We start from the raw sequence: 21,637 nt of genomic DNA on the forward strand, positions 1-21,637 counted from the left end.
AAAACCAGGTGGTATAGTGGTACAGGCCTTTAATTTCAGCACTTGGGAGTTAGAGCAGACAGATCTCTGTAAATTCAAGGCCAGCCTGGTCTACAGAGTAAGTTCCAGGATAGCCAGAACTACAAATGAGATCCTGTCTCAAAAAAAAAAAAAAAAATTAAGGGCTGATGAGATGGCTCAGTAAGGGATGTAATTTTTCAAATAAATACATAATTTGTTTTGCTTCATTTGATGCAGGAGCTTGCTATAGTGACCTAGAACTCACCATGTAGTCCAGAATCCGCCTGCCTCTGGCTCCCACATGCTGGAATTAAAGGTGCATGCCACCAGTGCCGCCCCAAATTAATGTAAATCAGATTTTGTCATTCTGCTGTGCAAAATCCTGCTGCTGCTAAGCCTGAGGACCTAAGTTCAGTCCCCAGGACTCATATGGTTGAAGGCTCAAGCCTACTCCCAAATGTCACCCTCTGACCTCCACATGGGCACCATGGTACAGTGATATACACACTCCCATGTGTGCACCCAAACATCACACACACACACACACACATACAAAACAAACAAAAAACTACAGGACAGGACTTCCCCCGGTCAGGCTGTTTCCAGCAAATAACAGAGACTGTGTAAGGCCAGGTAGGGGCTTCCTGAGTTGAAAGAACGGTGAGCACAGTTAGTTCAGGCTTTGTCCGTCTCTCAGACACAGGTGCTGGCCACAGGGATCTCCTTACATCAGCGATAATCTGAGACCTCAGCCTGCTTGCTAATAGGCACGGGAGCACGTGCAGTTTTGGAGGGTGCAGCTAATACAAGGTGCCAGGCCACCAGCTTCATCGGAAGCGGCAGGAACCTGGGCTGCAGCCTGTCCTGGACATGCACAAGTGGCTCTTCCTTTGAGAGAGGAGGCATATGAAGGAGACTAGGAAGAAACTGGGAACTGAGTGCGGACAGAGACCACCCAGGGAAGGAGCGTGTGTGTGTGTGTGTGTGTGTGTGTGTGTGCGTGTGTGTGTGTTGGGGGGGGCAGCCTGGGGAGGCTTAAGACTCAGAATGAAGACGGAACCTTGGAAAGATCCTTCAGATCACAAGTCCCCTCTGCCCGTCCCAGGCACTTCAGTCCTACAGTCCTACAATCCCCGGGCCAGAAGCTGTTATCCTAAAGACTTTTACATAAGCCATAAGCCTGCAGTCATTTTTAGCGGATGTGCTAAAGACAGGACATTCTGCTAAGTCCAAATTCATTCAACCCCTGTTTTAGCTTCTAACATCTGCCAGCTGTTGGCCCAGGCAGAGCCCTCACGGGGCTCTTCCTGGGAGGTAGACATAACCTATGACAAGCGCTGACAAGCGTGAGGGTGATGTCACAGTGACCAGAGGAGGGGGCACGCCAGCAAGCGGTCATGAGGGGCTTTTCAGGAGGCAGTATCACTAGTTACGTTCTGCGACTGGGTCTTGCGATGTAACTCAGGCTGGCCATTTCACTACTCCCGGGTAATGAAATGAAACCTCGTGCGTGCAACGGGTGTGCTGCCGAGCTGAGCAGCTTCCCGGCGAATGCGCGAACCGCGGCTGCCGTGCACACAGTAGGCGCTTCGCGGCGCGCGCAGAAGTCAAGTCGCGGACCACTGCACAGGCGCCTACTCTCTGGCTCTGGCGCAGCACTAGAGCCCACGGGGCGCAGCGGGGACGCGCACACCCGTCCCCCTTTCCGTGCCCAGCTGCGTCCAGCTGCGAACCCGCCCCCGGGCGCCGCGGTTGGCTGCGGGCCGGAAGCCTGCGATTGGCCCGGCGCGACGAGGACGCGGGTCCCGATTGGCTGTGACGCGCGGCCCCGCCGAGGCCCCGCCCCGGCCGCCGCGCCCAGTGCCGGCCGGTCATTGGGCGGCGTGATCTCGCCGCGGTTCCGCGGCCGCCGCCGCCGCAAGCAGAGCGCAGCGGGCGGGCCGGGCGACGGGCCATGGCGGGCGCCGAGGACGCGCCGGGCCGGCAGCCGGAGCTGGATGAGGACGAGTCGGCGGAGGGCCGGCGCTGGGGTGCACAGCACGCCGGTGCCCGGGAGCTGGCGGCGCTCTACTCTCCAGGTAGGACGGGCAGCGGGCCTGCGGGCTGATGGGTACTCGGCGTGGGGCCCGCCCAGGATCGAACCCCAGGCGGTCCGAACGTCCAGACCCCATCCCGTCGGATCCGAATTCCAGCTCATTTGAAGCCTCGAATTCGAACCCAAACCCATCCAGAGCCCACGGATTAGAACCTCAGCCTATACAAGCCTCACCGTGACCTGAATCCTAACGCGTTCCAGCCCCCCCGCCCCCGGATCCGAACCCCAGCCCACCCGAATTCCGGAGGTGCGAACTCCAGCCCATTTGGACGCCCTTGGATCCGAACCCCACTCCATCCGAACCCTGCCCCCATCCCAACCCCAGCTTCCACCTTCTGAGCGGAACTCCGGGGCTTCCAACTAGCAAAGAGCACCTCCAGGTCTAGGGACCCCATCCAGACCCCTTCTTACCCACAGCCGTGAGGCATTTGGGCTGCAGAAACACCCCTAGGTCGAGGAACAGCCTCATTGCACCGGCACATTCGGAGTCATAGCCCCAGGGCACCTTGGGCAGGTTAGGAACCCCACCCTGACTTGAGTTGTGTCCCCAGGACCGGTTCCAAGGCTTCCCGTTCTCAGGCAGCCTAGCTTCAGACAGCTCCTCATCCACAGGCCCTGCCCTTAGCCACCTAAACTCACAAGACTTCCTAAGTCCCCCTCCGCTCCTCCCCCCACGTTGGTACTCTGCACCTTGTGTGTTTTAGCTAGGGTCCTGGGTTGCACACTGACCCGCCCCCCAACCTGGGTTATCAGCCCTCCAGTCCAGCTCCGAGGCCCCCAATTTGGATCTCTGCAGAGTATGCCAGGAGCTCTTTCCCCCAATCCCTATCACGGTCCCTGCTTCAGTGGCTGCAGTGAACTTTTCCCTTCCCACTCCCAATGAGACTGTCAGCCCTCACCTCTTTCTGGAAGATTTGGGGCAGTGACTGAGACCCTAATGACTCTGCATCTGGCTCTGTCCTCTCCCACACCCACACACTAGCCCCTCAGGACTTTGTGGGATACCCCTGTTCCCCAGCCGTCCTCAGGCCAGGCTCCCTCTCCTGTTTCTTTTCTCCTACCCCTCCTGCTCTTACCCTAACAAGCTCTGGCTCCATCCTGTTCTCCAGCTCCCAGGGAGCCTCAGGAATTTTACTGCATGGCTGGGTGTCTCCAGGGGTTGGGGAAATGCCTGTACACTCCAGAGTCAGATGACAGCCTGAGGCCCCTCTGCCGAGGTATCTCCGCGAGTCGGCTTTGTTGTCCGGTGTTCTGACGTGGGTGGGGCTGAGACCACTTGCTCTGTTGGCTTCCTGCCCTGGTCTGCATGGGTTTGATGCTTTTTCAACTATAAGAGGCATATGACGTAGGGCCATTTGCTTTTCCTCTTTGGGTCCTAGGTCCCTAAGGGCTGTCCCAGCCTTAGGTTTCCAGTCTGTATATATGGTTTTCCAGCTTGTCTTGGGTGGCCCATACCCAAACAGCCAGGGACCTGCTCTCCTTGAGGGCATCTGGTGGCGCTCACAGTACTTAGTTGCTTTGCTCCCAGCCTTGGTTCCCTTCCTTCTCACACAGGCACAGGTGAAATTTCTCTTCTTTCTGTGTTACTCACTGTAAAGACACCCTCTCTGTGGCACTAAACCTTGTGTACAATAGGCGGTCCCTATGATTCACCTGGCCCTTTGCCCTTCTCTGAGCTTGGAGCAAGCCTTGTCTTGCTGGTCCCCAGGCCTCTAGCCTGAAGGATTCATAGTGCCTAGGGCTAGACTGTCCCCACAGCCTACTTCCTACTGGCCCCTATTGTTTCCTCTTGCTTTTTCCTGGGGTCACCTCTCACCCTTCCTTCTTGATTCTGGATCATTCCCTGGCTATTGCTCTCAGAAGAATAGCTTTATACAGAGGTCCAGGCTTCAGATAGCATGGGGGGGGGGGGGGGGGCAAACCCTCAGTCAAGGCTTTCTCCCCAGACCTAGAGAAAGGGAAAGACTGGTCAAACTGGTTCCTCCAAGTTCCTCCCGAAGGTCTCCCTGTCTGTCTCAGTCCACTGAGCCCCATGGCCTTAGAGAGGTGCCTTGACCCCTTTGGACCCGACCTGTAAAATGAGAGAGCAGGCTTGATGTGGATTGAGTACCTGCTGATATGTTTGTCCCAGTCTCTTTTCTCAGCCCTGAAGGCACAGCAGCAGGCAAGACTTGGGTTGGCATTTTGGATGGGGAGACAGGCAATGATTCCCACATAAGGGGAATGGGGTCCCAAGTGCTGTGAAGCAGAAGCAGCAGGGAACATGTTAGGGACGGGGTGGCACTCAGCCCATAACAGACCTCACTGAAAGGACGGCCGAAGCGGGGAAAGGCAGGAGGGAAAGGACATTTGAGTGTGTGTGAGGTCCAGAGAACAGCGCAGAGGCCCTGAGGTGGGAGTGTGCCTGGCACAGCCGAGGAGCACAATGAGAAGTCCCTGGGTCCCAGAACTGAGTTTTTGAGATTCCTGGGGCTGAAGGTGGTTTGTCGTCTTTTGTCGCTGGGAGTGGTCAGTTCACAAAGATGGCATTTATTGGAGACTGGCTTGGGCAGGCGTTTTCCCCACATGCTCTCATGTCCTGAACCCCAGTCCTGTCTGGGGTTAGGCTACTCCCACTACAGTAGAGGGCTGGCAAGGGTAGGCCAGGCCTCTTTGGCATCTGGCTTTTGGAGAACCTATGGCACCCCAGGACCACTTTGTCCATGTCTGTGGAGAGACTTAGCACAGGATGGTAGGGCTGCCTGCCCCGTGTGAGCTACCCCGGCACCAGGACAGAGATGAAGTGGCTGCGTCTCTTGTTTCCTGGTTTTCACCCTGGCTGCAGAAGTTATTCCGGGACAGTAGTAGATCCTGTTTGTGGTGTTGGTGGCAGGCACCTGGCCTAGTGCGTGTGGGGATCCCCTGAGCAGTATGACCAGGGTGGATGGGGTAGAAGGGAGTGGTCAGGAATTAGGCAGCAGTCACCACGGCGCCTTGAGGGCTCAGTGCGTGGGCTTTAATCCCATGTGGTGTTGCAGCCGCTGAAGGCTTGTGCAGAGCTCCACGCTCGCTTTGGATTTCCCAGCAGTGAGCCAAAAGTCAGAGGTTGAAAGGAGCCTGGTGAGCTTGGTGGAGCTTCCCTCCCACCTGCTTGGCCAAGGTGGCAGCTCTCAGGTGCCTGCTGCAACCTGCCGTGTATGCCACTTCACAAGTGCTCCAGCTGGGAGGATGGCAGGGCCTGAAGGGTGTGGGATCCAACTGTCAACCAGCTTGGACAGTTGTGAGTACCCTTTGCCATGGAAGTGCTTAGGACCCCAAGACAGTGGCCTGTCCTGTGGTCCTGAAGTTGGACCTGGCTTCAGTCCAAAATGGGCCTGCCTGAAGCCATAGCATCAAGGCTTGGGGCCTCTGCGACTTCACTGGCCAGGCCTGGTCCCACTGCACTGGGCTGAGCTCTCTCTGTCCCCGCTCAGTCTGTCTGTCTCCCTCTGGGTCTTATCTTTCTATGTCCCTGGATTCTGCTTTCTCATCCCATTTGTCCCCTGTGTCTGGTCCTGTCCTCTCTGTCCTTCTTGTCTGCTCCTAGTGGTGCACAAGATCTCCTGATAGTCAGAGGCCAGCGGAAGTGTAGGTTGTTTGGAGCAGGAAGGGGCAGGGGTGCTAAGCTTGCCCTGTGAAGTAGGTGTGCCCTCCTCCTCTCCCAGGCTTCATCCCTACCTCATATAGGCACGCAAGCCAGCAGGCGGGCACCCAGGCCAATGGGCAGTCACTGTTGCGTCTTGGCCAAGATTCTCTGACTGTACCACTCTAGGCCAGGAACAGACTTTCAGTGGAGGTTGGAACACCTGAGTCCTGAGTAAAGCCCCCCTAGGGCCCCTCACCTCCTTAGCCTATTGGTAAAATTGGCTATTTTATGGGCCTGCCGGACTGATGACCTAGGCTATGACTTTAGACAATTATTTGGCCTCCCTGGCACTGGGAGGACTGTCCTGGCTTGCACAGGGATGGCGTGAGGTACCCGCAGTTGACATGTCATACCTGCTTTTGTAGATCAGAACCGAGGTCTGTCTGCAGCCAAACCCAGGTCCAAAGGGAGATAAGTTAAGGGGAAGTACTCAGATTTCAGGACCATTCGGGACAGCCCAGACCTAACAGTTTCCAGGCCCACATCCAACTCGGTACCTCAGTTTCCTTGGCTGGGTCTCAGGGTTCCACAGAGGCTAGCCAGACAGCTCTGAAAGCAACTGGGGGACCTGGAACCCATAACTGGAGTGACAACCCCGTGTTCTCAGGGCTGACAAGAACTAGGATATATGTGGTTTTAAGTTTAAATCACGTTTTTCAAAAATAAGAGGAAACCTGGCCAGAGGATCCTGATTGCAGCCACACATGGTTCCCATCAGTGGGCACCAACCCATCGGAATTATCGTCACTGTTTTAGTCTAATCCTTGATGTCCCTGACGCTGCCCATCCTCCGCCCGTGGGCATCGGACACTGTCATTATCGTCATTGTTTTAGTCTAATCCTTGATGTCCGTGACGCTGCCCATCCTCCGCCCGTGGGCATCGGACAGTGTCGTCATTATCGTCATTGTTTTAGTCTAATCCTTGACTGTGACGCTGCCCAGTTTTCATTCCTCAATCTTTACAGGAAACCAAGCAGGTTGGCAGGGAGAGTCACCTGTCCCTTGTCTCCTCCTGTGTCCTGTTCCCCCACCCCTGGGCTTCCTGCCCTGGGCCCTACCCACAAGCAGGAACCGGAAGAGGAAGGCAGGCCGCGGCTCTACACGGGGCTCAGAAATAGCACAGTTGAGAAGGACTGGAAGCCCCAGGCCTGGGTCTGTTTCTGTGATTTCTGAGGGTCTTGCCCTTCCTTGTCCTTGGTGTCCTCTTCTGTATATGGGCAAAGGGCATGTGACCCTTGAGTTCCCCTCCTCCAATGTCAGCCTTTTCTGGGGGCAGCTGCTTTAATTTAAGCTCTGGCTGTAGCATTCAGGAGTAGCCAGCTGCTGCGTGGACACAGATGGAGCCTAATCTTTGCCTGTGTAGTGTTAAGCGTAGTGTTAAGCGTCGGACTTGGAGACATGGTCTACAGTTTGTGATTAGGCTTTGCTTGTTCAACAAGCATTTATTGAACACCAACTGAGTGCTAGGGCCCTGGTGAGGGAACTTGAGGTAGCCTGAGTTCACATTCAGGTAGCCCTGGGGGCTGGGCGGGTGGGGTGGGGATGTCAGGATCACAGAGCAGGGGGAGGCAAGATATAGAGATTTCTAGACTGGTCTACAGGGGCAGAGGGGGAGGGGCAGCAGACCCGGCTTGGGCCTTCATTAACCCCGTACAGGAGTCTTCATCAGGACAGTGGTGTGGTAAAGAATAAGAGAAGAACACAGCACTGGGGCTGGCATGCTGAGTGACCTTGGGCTGCCTCGCGACTTCCCTGCCCCTCCATCTTTTTCTTCACACGTCTGCTTCAGGGTGGGTTCCTGAATCCTGATAATTGCTTGGTCAGTGCTAACAGTGATCACACTGTCAACATGAGGGTCTCCTCTCCAGCCTCTGGGACCAGCTGTCTGGGAAACAGGCTGAAGGCTTACCACTCACATGGTGTTTTTACTCCTTTGTCAAAAGAAAATAGTGTGGTTTATCTGAGAAAGTGCGTGGAGAGGCGGTCTCGGTGCTGTGGAGGCTTTCTTCTTTCCAGGTTGTCTTACATTTATTTAGTGTGTACGAGCACGTACGCCTCAGTGAGTGTGTTATGAAGGTCAGAGGACAGCTTGTGGAGTTGGTTCTCCCCATCATTGTGTGGGTACCAGGGATTGAATTTAAGTCATTGGGCTTGGCAGCAAGCGCCTTTACCTACTGAACCTTCTTACCAGCTTCTCTTTATGTTTTTGTGTGATGAGCCTAGGGCCTCAGACATACTGGAGCTCGGCTCCTGAGCGACGCTCCTATCTCTCATGCCTTCTTCTCTTTTAAAAAACATTTATACATCAGGAGGTAGTAGCGCACACCTGTAATCCCAACACTCAAGAGGCAGAGTCAGGCTGATCTCTGTGAGTTCAAGGCCAGCCTGGTCTACAGAGCAAGGTCCAGGACAGCCAGGACTACACAGAGAAACCCTGTCTCGAAAAACTGAAAATAAAATAAAATGCAAACTTTTACACATATTTCCTTCTTATTTATTGTGTGTGCCGTGTAGTACATGCTGTGGTGGTCAGCGGATGACTTCCAGGGGTCAGTTCTCTCCTGTCACGTGTGCCCAATCTCAGGTGACCACACTTGGTGGCAAACTCCCCAGCCTGTCCTCTTTTTGACCCTATCATCAGCACATTGCTCTCTGCGGCACCTGGGCATCACAGCGGCCATGAATGGGGCAAGTCTGGCTCTTCCCCAGGCCATGGGTACTTCGGTGCTGTCCAGAGTTTTGACATCTCCACCAAAGCCCTAAGGAACGAGAAGCTTGTCTAAACTTGGGAGTCTCTGAACTGTGATTGTATTTAAAGTTCACACCCAGATCCTCGGGTCTGTGACTCTCCGTCACCTGCTGCAGCCTTCTCAGGTGGGAAGGGTCACTTCTGCCTGGCTGCCGCCATCCAGGTGCCAACCCTGGAACCCTGAGGCCTGATGTCCCCAACACGCATTCTCTGACCTAGCACCCTATTCTTCTTTGACCCTGAGGCTGATGACCTGTGTCTTGCTTCATGGAAGCTGGACGGGCTCTGAGCATCCGTGGATTGAGGGATCAGAGGCTGGCCATGGCCTCTACCTTCAGATAGTCACTGACCTGGAAACAGATGGTGCCTGGAAACTTGAGTTAAAATGCAAGGAGATCATTCAAGTTCCTGAAGGGGTTTCCAGAAAACCCGGTCCTGTCTACAAAGAATTGGCACTTGCAGGCCCAGCCTTGGGCATGAACCCTGTGCACAGTGTCCTACTTTTGCAGAAACCCTTTTTCTGGACCTCAGTGGTGCTGTCTGTGAAATGGGTGGGTGGGAGTTTTGGCACAGCCGTCGCCTCCCTCGGTCCCTCCTCTCCCCACAGGCAAGCGTCTCCAGGAGTGGTGCTCTGTGATCCTCTGCTTCAGCCTCATCGCCCACAACTTGGTTCACCTCCTGCTGCTGGCCCGCTGGGAGCACACGCCCCTCGTCATCCTGGGTGTTGGTGAGTGCTAGGGGCCTTTGTGCGAGTGAGCTGTGTGTGCACCAAGTGCTCAGGGTGGTCTTGTATCAAGGACAAGCTATGGGAGTCCCCACCTGCTCTTCTTAGAGGCGATGATGGCCCTTCCATTTCACAGCCCCAGCCTCGGCATTCCCTACCTGTATTGTTCAGCCACCCCGGCCACACTCTCAACATCCCCCTCCCCCACTGTCCCCAGTTACCTCAGGACCCTTGTTTGTACGAGCTGCTCGCTGTGCCTGGAACCCTTCTCTGGACTCTACACATTTAACCCCCAAGGTCTACAGAGAGGCCACATGCTTAGGCCCTCCATGGTGGCCCCTCAAAAACAGCCCTGACTGAGTGCGGTGGTGCAGGCCTTTAATCTCAATATGTGGTAGGCTGGGGAAGAGTTCTGGAGATCCAGGCCAGCCAGGGTTACACAGTGAGACCCTGCTCAGGAATCAGAGTGTGTTTTCTTCTTCATCCACTGCTGCATCCCCGACCTCAGGTACAAGGTCTGGTACGGGGCAGGTGCCCAGAATTCAGTGAGTGTGGAACGAGGCACTGTGTGCTAGAAGTGCCGGGTGTTCCCCTGGCAAGGCATAGGGTCTGACACTCTCCCTCTTGATGAGAAACTGGAGGCTCAGAGGAGGGCCTGCAAAGCATCTGTAGTGTCCTTCCACTGATGTCCGCATGGCTGCTGCGTCCAGCTGCATTCCTGGTTGCAGCTGACTCAATGTCCTTCCTTTCCAGTCTTCTGCCCTCTGGCTCAGTGTGTGTCCTCTTCCTTTGCCGAACTCTGGGGCTGGCCAAGGGGCCATGGTACCTTGGTACTTCCTGGCCCTCCCTGTGGTTTTGATTCTACAAACTCACTGTAAGCATTCTGGTTTCCTTAGCCAGTAGTGTACAGGTTCACGAATCAAACCGTCACTCAATCTGGGGCAGAGCTTAGCCCTCTCTGTGCTGGGGCGCTCAGGCCCCACCTGCAGGAGTCCCCTAACCCCGGAGTTGGGTGACTACAACCTTGGCTGGGCTGACTACTGCAGGTGTCATGAACTTTGAGGCTGTGGCACTGTGGCCTCCTGGGATTGTAGGGAAGCCAGGAGGATTCAGCTGTGCTGAGAGGGCTACTGCCTGGGAAGAGGTTGGGAGGCGGCATTACCTGCTAAACCACTGACCAAAGCTACCTCGGCCACTGCTCGGGTTGACAGGAGATATTCTGTGAGCACCCGAGTTGGCCACTTCCCTGGTAACTGTTGCCATTCCTAGTAGCAATATTGTACAAAGGATTCCAGCACTGACTTCTGCCCACTGACCCTCACCTAGACTCTAGCCACACCCTGACTGAGGGTGGGTAAGACACCCTGTATGTAGTAGGCCTGGCTGTGTGTTGTCAGGCAGGTCGCGGCCTCTCTTTCCCTGCTTGGGACCTGGGTTCCACAACTCCTGGCCCCATCTTCACACCCGATGTGGCCAGTTCTCCTATTGCACTGGCTTCTGGGTCTGATAAGGGTGAGTAATCCCCTGATAGTGGTGTTTGCACAATCCTCAATCGATTTAAATAGCCGCCCTGATTTGTCTGTTAACACGTGGGTAGCCGCCGAGGGCACTGTGCCAGCTTGTTCTTGTCTCTTCAGCGGTTCCCAATGCCCCAGGCAACCCTGGGAATCAGAACTCAAACTGAAAGGCTTAGTTGGTGAAGCCGGCCTTTTGTGGTACAGTGCCTGAGAGCTGACAAGATAAGGTCATGGTTGCTACTATAGCCTGAGGGAAGGAGAGGCAAGAGGACGCCTGTGTCTGAGGTAGAACAGCAAGTGCAAGGGTCCTGAGGCCTGTGTGAACCAAAGAGGCCTGGTGGCAGGTCACTGAGGTGGATGGATGGGCTGGTGGTGCAGGACCTTGGGAGCCATGGTCTGGATGGTGGATTTGTCTTGAGTGCTGTGGGCAGTCGCTGGTAAATTTCCCATGGGGAGAGGATTTCTGATGCTGGGAGCCAAGGAGCAGATAGTGATGGGTTTCCCAAACTCAGAGGAGTTGTGCAGTTGAGTTATATGCACAGTCAGGCAGCTGTGCAGTGAGTGGTGAGGTCAGGGATGAATTCTAGGTTCAGCCCAAGACATGAGTGGGTGGCAGAGGAGAAACAAAAGAGTAGCCTGGGGGAGACCTTGGCTGGAGAGCGGGAGTGGGTGCAGGGTAGAGCGAGGGGCGTGGGAGAACTGAGAGGCGGCAGGCGCAGGGAAAGCCACCACCAGAGGCGGCAGTGTAGCAGAGAGACACTGGTAGCTGTGACAAGGACAGTGGGAGGTGACTGAAGGATGAGCTGCTCGTTCCCCTGGGGAGAGCACAGCACACTGGGAGCTGCAGTGGGTCCTGGAAGAAGCTGCTTGGTGGAGAAGGGCACACGTCAGTACTGAGGTCAGGAGGTCACGCTGCTGAGCCTCTGGATTTAACTGAGCCTAGGTGATTAGACGTTCAGGGTCTGTCTGCCTAGTCTGTCGGTCTCATATCCACCCAGCCTTCACGCTGTCACTGGATAGAGCCATCCTTGTGCCCTTCTCAGTGTCTCCAGGGAAGGGTGGTGACCAGGCCAAAGCTGCTCCCTGGGCGAGCGAGCCGCCAGCCACCACCAGGGTGGGACAAAGAGACTTCTGTATGCCTGTGTTTGCCACCCTGCCCCCATTAAAGGAGCCTCATGGGCAACTGAGTGGCCTGGAGTGGGTGCCCTAGAAATAGCCACCAGGCCCCAGGAATTGAGAGCCATTTCCTCCCTCACAGGGTGGGAAGGGATATTCTTACCCCGATTGTTCCTGACACCAGTCCAGAGCGTGTCCTCTCATCCGACAGATGAAAACACAGCTCACACAGGGAGGAAGGCTCAGGCTACAGCGAGCTTGTGGCAGAACCCAGCGCTCTGCACCCTTGCACCTGCTTGGCTAGCTTAGGTAAGGGACATGAATCCTGTGTGACTCCCATTTCCCAGACCTGGTTGTGAGGTTAAGTGTGGGCCTCTTGCCCCCTCCACGGGTGACCTTGAACAGTCCCTTCCTGCCAGCTTCAGCCTCTGTCATTCTCTGGCAGGTCGGGTGTGATGGCGCCTTTCACTGGGCGTGAAGGGAGAGTATCCTGTTTTACTAGATGGTTCTCTTTGCTTTTGAGGCAGGGTCACATAGCCCAGGCTGGACCTTGAACTCCTGACCTCCCTGCTTTCCCTTCAGAATTCTGGCATTAATTGGTGACTGCTTCTATGACATTGGGATCAACCCATGGGAATCCAGGGCTTCTTGTGTGTGAGATAAATACGCTGCCAGCTGAGCTACAGCCTGGCAGTCAGTTAGATTTGCAGGAATATGGTAGAAGGGAGCACTTGTGCCCGTTAGCGCCCAGAGGGCCTGCTTTGTACCTATACTCTACCCGTGATTGTGTGCCTTTAGTTTCTTAGCCAGTGTCCCTTTCCTGTCCTAGGGTCCCATCTAAGGATACCAAAGTCTGGTTTCTGTCACAGCCCTAATTTAGGACCACTTTGCTGTGGTAGTTTCTGAGCCGTAACCCAGCCTAGCTTTGAAGTCACTGCGTAGCCCAGGCTGGATTCGAAATCCTGGTCCTCCAGCCTGAGCCTCCTGTATGCTAGGGTTCCAGAGGTGTATCACTACACCTAGCCTCTTGCTTTACTTTTAGCGGGGATGGAACTCGGCCTTTGAACATGCTGGGCAAAAGGCCTGTCTTCCCCTGACTCTGTACCAACGATCTCGGCTGATTCAGAGTGACCTAGGGTGACTCAGAGTGACCTAGGGTGACTGGGGTCTGAGATAGCAGGGTTCTTGTGGGTCATTTTAGCATCGGCAGAATAGGTCAGCGTGGCTCGCCACTGTGAGGTGACTTTGCCCTGCTCAAGGGGATACCTTCTGGGTTATTCCCATGTCACTCTTTCCCCTTTCAGGTAGGCAGTCTCACAGCCCGGACTCAAGTTCAGGTGAGGCCCACACAATGCACATTGCCTTGACAGAGCTGGTTATGAGAGACACCTCCAAAGACCACCCTGTCCTGACTTTCTCCTCACCGCTCTGTCACGTCCTGATCACAGAGGATTAACTGCCAAGGACAGTTAAGGGGAAGGAGCTTAACCACGGGGACCTGGCCTTGGCCCACAGGGATTAACGGAGGGGAACGTGGAAGTCTGTGGTGTGCCCTGGTTTAAACTCAGAAGTGTCAGCCACAAAAAAGAAAGGCAAAGGGGACAAAAGTCATTTTTTGAGATGTCATACTTAATTTAATCCCAGCACTTGGGAGGCAGAGACAGGAGGATTTCTGAGTTTGAACCTAGCTTGGTCTACATAACAAGTTCTAGGCTAGCCAAGTAGTGAGACCCTGTCTCAAAAAAAAAAAAAAAAAAAAAAAAAAACAAAGAAAGAAAGAAAGACAGAAAGTGTCGAGCGTGGCACACGCCTTTAATTCCAGCTCTCAGGAGGCAGAGACAGGCAGATCTCTGTGAGTTCGAGAACAGCCAGGCCTACACAGAGAAATCCTATCTTGAAAAACTTTAAACAAAGAAAGAGGGATGGCTCAGCTGTTAAAGGCTAGGCTCACAACCAAAAATATAAGAAAGAAAAGTGTCAGGCCGGGCAGTGGTGGTGCACACCTTTAATCCCAGCAGTTGGAAGGCAGAGGCAGGCGGATCTCTGTGAGTTCAAGACCAGCCTGGTCTACAGGAGCTCGTTCCAGGACAGGCTCCAAAGCTACAGAGAAACCCTGTCTCGAAAAACCAAAGGATAAAGAAAAGAAAGTTTCAGTCTAGAAGCTAGATAGATGGCTCAGTGGATAAAGTGAGTGCTTGTGTACAAGTGTGAGGATCAGAGTTCAAATCCCAGCACCCATATTTAAAAAACTCCAAGAGTATGCTGACACACACACTGCTGCGGGAATACCTGCCTATATTCTCAGCCCTTGGGAAGTAGAAGTGGAATCCCCAGAGCAAGATGGCTTTGTACTCAGCCAGAGGTCCCACCGTAGTAAGCAGAGAGCCATGTAGGACTCCCCGGGGCCAGTGCCTGTCATCCTCAAAAACACAGTGTCCCTGCCATCTTCACCTAAAGGAATGAGGGACTCTTTGAGCACACGGTCTTCTCCATGAATGAGCATGCAACTAGGGCTCAGTAGTAATCCAGGGGAGGGCTCTGCGTTCACCCAGATGAGAGGAGAGTACTCAGCAGCAAAAAGGGAAATGGTCAATGCACATGACATATGAATGACTCCAGAAGAGCTATCCCAGCGAAGCAAGTGAAACCCGAAATACTTGCAAACAAGCTGCTGCGGGAATACCCTACCCCCCACCCCCGTGCGCTGACACACACACTGCTGCGGGATACCCTACCCCCACCCCCGTGCGCTGACACACATTGCTGTGACTGCCCTGTGATGCTGATCGAGTTGAGCCATGGCAACAGAGACTGTAGTCGCAGGACTGCCAGCCTTCGTGCCTACCCCTTAGACTCCCCACGGGGCAGAGTCCACGTGGGAACCTGTGTGGTCAGAGGTGCATGCATACTCGTGAGGAGGCCTTGAACCACATAGGCCTGCACCGCAGAGTGGTGCAGTTACAACCAGATGTGAGCCACAGCTGCGGGGGGGGGGGGTTGCATCCGCACTCTGATCCCCACATCCAGGACAAGAAGCCTGTGCTCTGGCTCCCTGCCATGTCATACCCACAAGCGGCCAGTATTCTCCATGCCCGTTTGTCCTACCGGCAGTGTTCACATCTTTCACTGACTAAATGACACTGGAACAGACCTGGAGAGACTCCACAGTTGCTCTCACGAAGCAAGTAAGGATGCTGAGCCCAAAGGAGGCAAAAGGCACAGCAAAGTGTTAGAGGTAGGACCTCCCAATGTTCCCTTGCTCGGAGGTAATTTATCTATACCATTTGTGGTGGCTTGAATAAAAATGGCCCCAATAGGTTCATAAGGAGTGACGCTATTAGTAGGTGTGACCTTTGTGCAGTAGGTGTGGCTTTGCTGGAGGAGGTGTGTCACTAGGGGGTGGGTTTTGGTGTCTCAAATGCTCAGCTATGCTACGCCCAGTGTGGCAGTCTCTTCCTCTTGCCTGTGAATCCAGATGTAGAACGCTCATCTACCTCTCCAGCCCCAAGTCCAGCACCTGCATGCTATCATGCTTCCTGCCATGATGGTAACGGACTAAGCTCTGGACTGTGAGCCAGCCCCAGTGAAATGCTTTCCTATATAAGAGTTGCCGTGGTCATGGTGTCTCTTCACGGCAATAGAAAACCTTAACTAGACTGGGTGGTGGTGGCCCATGTCTTTAATCCCAGAACTCAGGAAGCAGAGGCAGGCAGATCTCTGTGAGTTTGAGGTCAGCCTGGTCTACAGAATGAGTTCCAGAACAGCCAGGGCTACACAAAGAAAAGAAAACCTGTCTCAAAAAACCAAAGAGAGAGAGAGAGAGAAAGAAAGAAGAAAGAAAGAAAACCTTAACTAAAACAGAAGTTGGTGCCAGGGACTTGGGTATTGCTGTGATAGGCCAGACCGTGTTTTTGTTTGGAGGAATGGACTTTGGGACTTTAGGTTAGGAAAGCAGAGGAATGCTCTAAGTGCTGCTTCATAGGCCGTGCTAGTAGGAGCATGGAAGACAGATGCTGAAGATGATTTGAACTGAGGGGACCTGGCTCAAAGGTTTTAGAAAGAAGAATATTTGTATGTGGCCTAGAGACCATTCTTGTGATATTTTAATGAAGAATGTGGCTGCTTTTTGCCATTATCCGAAAAGTCTGCCTTAGGCTAAAGTGAAGAGTTTTGGATTAATTGCATTGGCAGAGGAAATCTCAAAATAGACTCTGTGGTGAGTTATTAGTGGTAACTCTAGTGAGGATTTATAATGAAACACAAGGAACAAGATAAGCAAGGAGAAAGGGACCCCAGAAGGTGGAGTGGAGCTAAGTCCTGTGTTCAAGTAGTTAAACAGATTAAAGAAAAACCTGCTGTTAAATGGAAGAAAGTGAATGGTGACCCAGGGTAAGACCCCACCCAGCTAAGCTTCCTCTTGTGAAAAGGAACTAAAGAAAAGTTTAGGGCTGGGAGAGGTGGTAGCCAACTTCTGTCCCAGGACTCTGTCAGCTTGAAGCCAGTCTGGTCTACAAAGCAAGTTCAAGGACAGCCAGGCTTAGGCAGTGAAGGAAACCATGGAAAACAAAAAGCTGGTGAAGATGTGATTGAACAAGGAAACGAAGGAAAATCCCAAAGGATTGAATCTGTTACGGATAAAAGCTAGGTCGAGGAGGCTAGCCTCAAACTCTGGATCCTCCTGCCTCAGCCTCCTGAGTGCTGGGATTCTAGGCAGCTCAGCTGGTGCCCTTACTAATACAGGGCCAGGAAGGCAGCTCTGCAGCTCACCACAACAGAGTGGGCTTCGCTGTGTGGGCTGCCGTGGGTGGAGCGAAGGACCCACCTCTCCTACAGATGTGCAGCTACTCTCTGCAGACCAGGGTGGAAATGTTACCTTGAGCCTCTGTCCGCTGGGAAGGAGCGCAGATGCTTCCTTCCCATATAAATGAATGAGTGAGCCAGCGACCGAGTGAGTGGAAGAACGGCCTCGGATGGGAGGGTCCAGGATGTCTCTGCAGGTCCCCGCCCTGGCTCACACTCTTGTTGTCCACAGTTGCAGGAGCTCTCGTTGCTGACTTCCTGTCCGGCCTGGTACATTGGGGTGCCGATACATGGGGCTCTGTGGATCTGCCCATAGTGGGGAAGGTGCGTATGCCAGGCAGTGTGTCCGTGAGTTAATCCCCTTTCCTCTCAGCCTGCTAACCTGACCTAGTCCTTCCTGCCCTCTTAGACTGGTCTAAGGATCCCTGTGCTTGGTGGCAGTATACATGTCAGATGGGTGGGTCAGAGAGTGTCAGGGAGTCTGCCCTGAGCCACCATCTGGCCTATTCTCCTATGTTCAGACTTTTTAAATAATTTATTTCTTCTTATTTTATGTACATTGGTGTTTGGCCTGCATGTATATCTATGTGAGGGTGTCAGAGCGTGGAGTCACAGACAGTTGTTAGCTGCCATGTGGGTGCTGGGAATTGAACCCTGGTCCTCTGGAAGAGTAGTCAGTGCTCTTAACCACTGAGCCATCTCTCCAAACCCCATGTTCAGACTTTAAGCTGTCACTTGGGCTACCTGGGTTATGACAAAAAAAAAAGGGGGGGGTTCTTTCGTCGGTGCCAAATTAAAGCCCCGCTGAGCCAGGGCCACCTCTTCAGATTGGGTTTTCCCCATCTTTGGCTTCTGCTTTCCCCTGCTGAGCTGAGGCCTCCTCTACTGGCTGCTTAGAGAATTCTTTCCCCAAGTGGCAGCCAAACTCCCAGAACTTGATCCCATTGGTCCAGCTGACACCACCCTGCCCACCCTGCAGCCAATCGCTGCTGGGGAGAGGGATGCACTCTGGTGAGCCTTGCCTGGGTCTGCTCACTGAGAGACAGAAGGCTGCTTCCAGAAGCAGGGGCTTGAGCGCTAGGTCGATGGGGTCCCCTTTGTTTATGTGGGGCCTCTCCCTCTGCTTCAGGGAGGATGTTGTCTCCAAGGCCCTCACTGTGTGGGTGGGGAGACAGGGGCCCAGAAGGATTGGGGAAGGTCCCCACCAGTGTTGCCATCTTGCTCGACAGCCTGCCAGACCTTGGCCCAGGCAGGGTCTGCGTCCTTAAGAGGCTCTGGGGTGGGAGGTGGAGCAGAGCCCAGCAGCGAGTTTGGAGTCTGCAGGGCACCAGCTGACTAGCTGACAACACCTATACCCTCTCCACCCCAGGCCTTCATCAGGCCGTTCCGGGAGCACCACATTGACCCCACAGCCATCACGAGGCATGACTTCATCGAGACCAATGGCGACAACTGCCTGGTGACACTTCTGCCGCTGATGAACATGGCCTACAAATTCCGAACCCAGAGCCCAGGTGAGACCCGCAGCTGGGCTTCCGCAGAGGAAGTGTCAGGGACAGAGGCTCCTGGAGCCTCCAGGGCATGTGTGGACCATTCGTGTCATTTATGGGTGTCTCTGTTAGTAGGGTGCATTTAGCATAAGACCCAATTCCCAGCTTCTCAGAGCACTCTCTGGTAACGTGGCCCCCGGTGACCTCCTTCCCACCTCCTCCACGGAGCTGCTCGTTTGGTACACTCCCCGTGAGTCGCTGCGAGCCCACCCCTTGTTCTGTGGTATTATTAAAGGGAAGTTTGCACTGTGAGGCCTGGGGTGGAACCTAGTAGCTGAGAGTTAGCCTGCCATGCCCAGACGCCAGGTTTAATCCTGGCACTGAAAAACCAAAAGTAGGGACTGGGAGTTGAGGCCAAGCGATGCCCATTTCTGAAGGAATTCCAAAGCTGGCCAGCTCAGTACTGGGCATTGGGAGAGGTAAGGCCGCATCTGTCTGATAGCTGCTGGCACCTCCCTTTGAGGGTCTGCCCATGGGTGGGGCGGGTGTGCTTCCAGCAGCCCCTTCTCCAGAGACCCACCTCCTGCCTCCCCCATCCCATGAGCCAGAAGCCAGCAAGGGAAGGTGTTGTAATACAAGCGGCGGGGCTGCATCCCCGGCACCTGGCCGCCCGCATGGCTTATGCCCCAAAATAATTACACGGAAACTAAATTCTTTTAATCACTGCCTGGCCCATTAGTTTCAGCCTCTTATTGGCTAGCTCTTACATATTGATCTAGCCCATTTTTAATATTTTGTGTAGCACCATGAGCTGGCTTACCAGGAAAGATCTTAACCAGCGTCTGTCTGGAGTGGGAGAATCATGGCGACTCCCTCACTCGGCTTCTTTCTCTCAGCATTCTCTTCTGTTTACTCCACCCACCTAAGGGTTGGCCTATCAAATGGGCCTAGGCAGTTTTTTTATTAATTAACCAATGAAAGCAACAGATTAATACAAGACCCACCTCCATCAGGAAGGCCTCCAGCTTTGCTTCTTTCCAAAGTGAACTCAGGAGCTGTTGATGCCCTAGAAGCCCACAGGGCCCAAAAGAGGCACAATCCCTGTTGTCCCAGACTTACCCCAAGTCCCTGACTAAGATGTCTTTCCTCAAGAGATGTCCTCAGGTCCTACATCGGGGAACCTGACCCAGAGCCCTGCCCCAAGCTCAGGCAACCCACGGTGTCAACAGGAATCAGACCGGCCCACACTCTTAGCCAGTCCCTGTGCTGCCTCCAAAGCTGAAAGACTTCACGCTGGAGACTGAGAGTGGTCTGGGTGCCACCTGGTACAGGAGCTGGCTGGCCAGTGGGGCAGCTGCATAGGTCCCATGCCCGTGCCCTTACCCTGCAGAGACCCTGGAGCAGCTGTACCCCTGGGAATGCTTCGTCTTCTGCCTGATCATCTTTGGCACCTTCACCAACCAGATCCACAAATGGTCACACACGTATTTGGGGCTGCCCTGCTGGGTCACCGTCCTACAGGACTGGCACGTGATCCTGCCACGGAAACACCATCGCATCCACCACGTGGCGCCCCACGAGACATACTTCTGTATCACCACAGGTGCGTGGTACCATCCCGAGAGTCAGGAGGGTGGGGGCATGTAGCCCTGGCCTAACCCGTGTTCTCAGCATGCACATTTATTGAGCACTTGCTGTGTCCCAGGTGCTCTTCTAGGTGCTGAGGACAGGGCCATAAGCACCCCAGAGCTCCTTCCCTACTTCAGGCTATGGTGACTCCAGATACTCACCCAGCCCGCAGACAATTGACTTGGGGCCTAGTTACTGCCCTGGGCTTAGGATCTAGCAGCTCTGCCTTTGCAAGTGCTGGGTGGAATGGCACGCACCTTTAACCCCAGCACAGAGGCAGGCAGAACTCGGATTTTGAGGCCATCCTAGTCTACATAGTGAGTTCCAGATCATCCAGGGCTATACAAAGAAACCCTGTCTCGAAAGAAAAAAAACAGTGGTTGAGGGAGGGCCCTAAGCCCCTGTTATGGGGTGTCCCTGTGCCCCACCTTCTTCAGCTTGTCTCCTAAGGACCCCACCCCAGGCAGGCTGGCTCTCTTCACATAACCCCCTGACTGTGTCTGCCGCAGGCTGGCTCAACTACCCCCTAGAGATGATAGGCTTCTGGCGTCGCTTGGAGGACCTCATCCAGGGTCTGACGGGTGAGAAGCCGCGGGCGGACGACATGAAGTGGGCCCAGAAGATCAAGTAGCGTGTCCAGCTGCCTGGTCGCCAACCTTCCCCAGCCTGAACTGAAGCCATCTGCCAAATTCCAGCCTCTTTGAGCTGCCCTTCCAGTGAAGAGGAGTCCCCTGGGCTGGGCCCGGGTACCCCTAGCCCACCCCCAGTGACACAGAATACTTGAGCCACCGAGTTTTCATTTCCTCGTCTTTTCTTTCCTTGGGCCTTCCTGGGCCATTGAGCTGCTCCAGGGCCAAGCCTGACTGCAGAAAGGGAGCCCCATCCTGCTGGCCAGCCCCACCCTGCATACCTGCCCTGCACGCCTGCCCCCTGCCGTGGCCCTCACCAGTATGGGGGTCACTGACTCACTTGGTCTGTCCCCAGTGATCCAGAGAGCCCCCAGGACATTTAAATGTCCTGCATCATGGTCCCCCCTCAGCCTCGCAAACCGACTCCAGAGGCCTAGATGGGCAGACCACCCCAGCTGCCACCCAAGGGAGGCAGAGCTGGCCAGTGGTCAGAGGGCAGCTGGCAAGGAGAGGCCAGAATCCCCTGCACCCGTATGGGTGCCCCCCTCCAACCCCCCCCCTGTTCTTCTGCCCACGTGTCCACCCACATCTGAGGTCTTCAGTATGAAGACATCTTCATGGGGCACAGCTCTTGTGAAGGGCTTGGTCATTTGGGGAGGGGACACTGTCCCTTATGGCCAGTGTGTCAGAGGAGGAAGGAAGATTAGGGCTTTTTTATTTTGGGGTTTGTTTTTTTTTTAAAGGTGCTTGCTTGTCAATGTAAATAATAGAACGCCTTAATACCTTTCTGTAACATGGAGTAATATTTTAATGTCATGTTTTGGATGTATATAATATATTTATAACAAAGGAAGAGTCTCCTTAACCCTGGCTGCCTCGTGATGTTTCCAGATGGCTGCATAGAGGGGCTTAGCTCTGACACAGTGACTTTTGGTTTTCTATGTTTTCTGTGTTTTGCCTGCATGTATGTATGTGTACCACATGTGTGCCTGGTGCCCACAGAGATCACAAGAGGGCATTGGATTCCTGGAACTTGAGTTACTGATAATTGGAAAACAGTGGTGCTGGGAACTGAACCAGTTCCTCTTAATGCTCTTAACTGTGGAGCCATCACTCCAGTCCTGAATCTTTGTGTTTTGAGGTAATGTGTTATTTATATACTCAGGGTGACCTCACACTTTTTATATAACCAGGTGGCCTTGAATTCCTGATCCCCCTACCCT

General features: G+C 54.1%; 1 protein-coding gene across 1 annotated transcript; it reads left to right on the top strand.

Moving 5' to 3' along the window:
* Window positions 1-1,861: 1,861 nt before the first annotated feature.
* On the top strand, window positions 1,862-21,408 carry Peds1 (plasmanylethanolamine desaturase 1). The gene is made up of 6 exons (XM_057780524.1): window positions 1,862-2,078; window positions 9,117-9,236; window positions 16,899-16,990; window positions 18,036-18,180; window positions 19,547-19,759; window positions 20,295-21,408. The coding sequence occupies exons 1-6, from the start codon at window positions 1,955-1,957 to the stop codon at window positions 20,414-20,416; spliced, it is 816 nt and encodes a 271-aa protein (XP_057636507.1). The 5' UTR covers window positions 1,862-1,954; the 3' UTR covers window positions 20,417-21,408.
* Window positions 21,409-21,637: the final 229 nt, after the last annotated feature.

Source organism: Chionomys nivalis, chromosome 9 (genome assembly GCF_950005125.1).
Source record: "Chionomys nivalis chromosome 9, mChiNiv1.1, whole genome shotgun sequence".
Lineage (NCBI taxonomy): Eukaryota > Metazoa > Chordata > Mammalia > Rodentia > Cricetidae > Chionomys > Chionomys nivalis.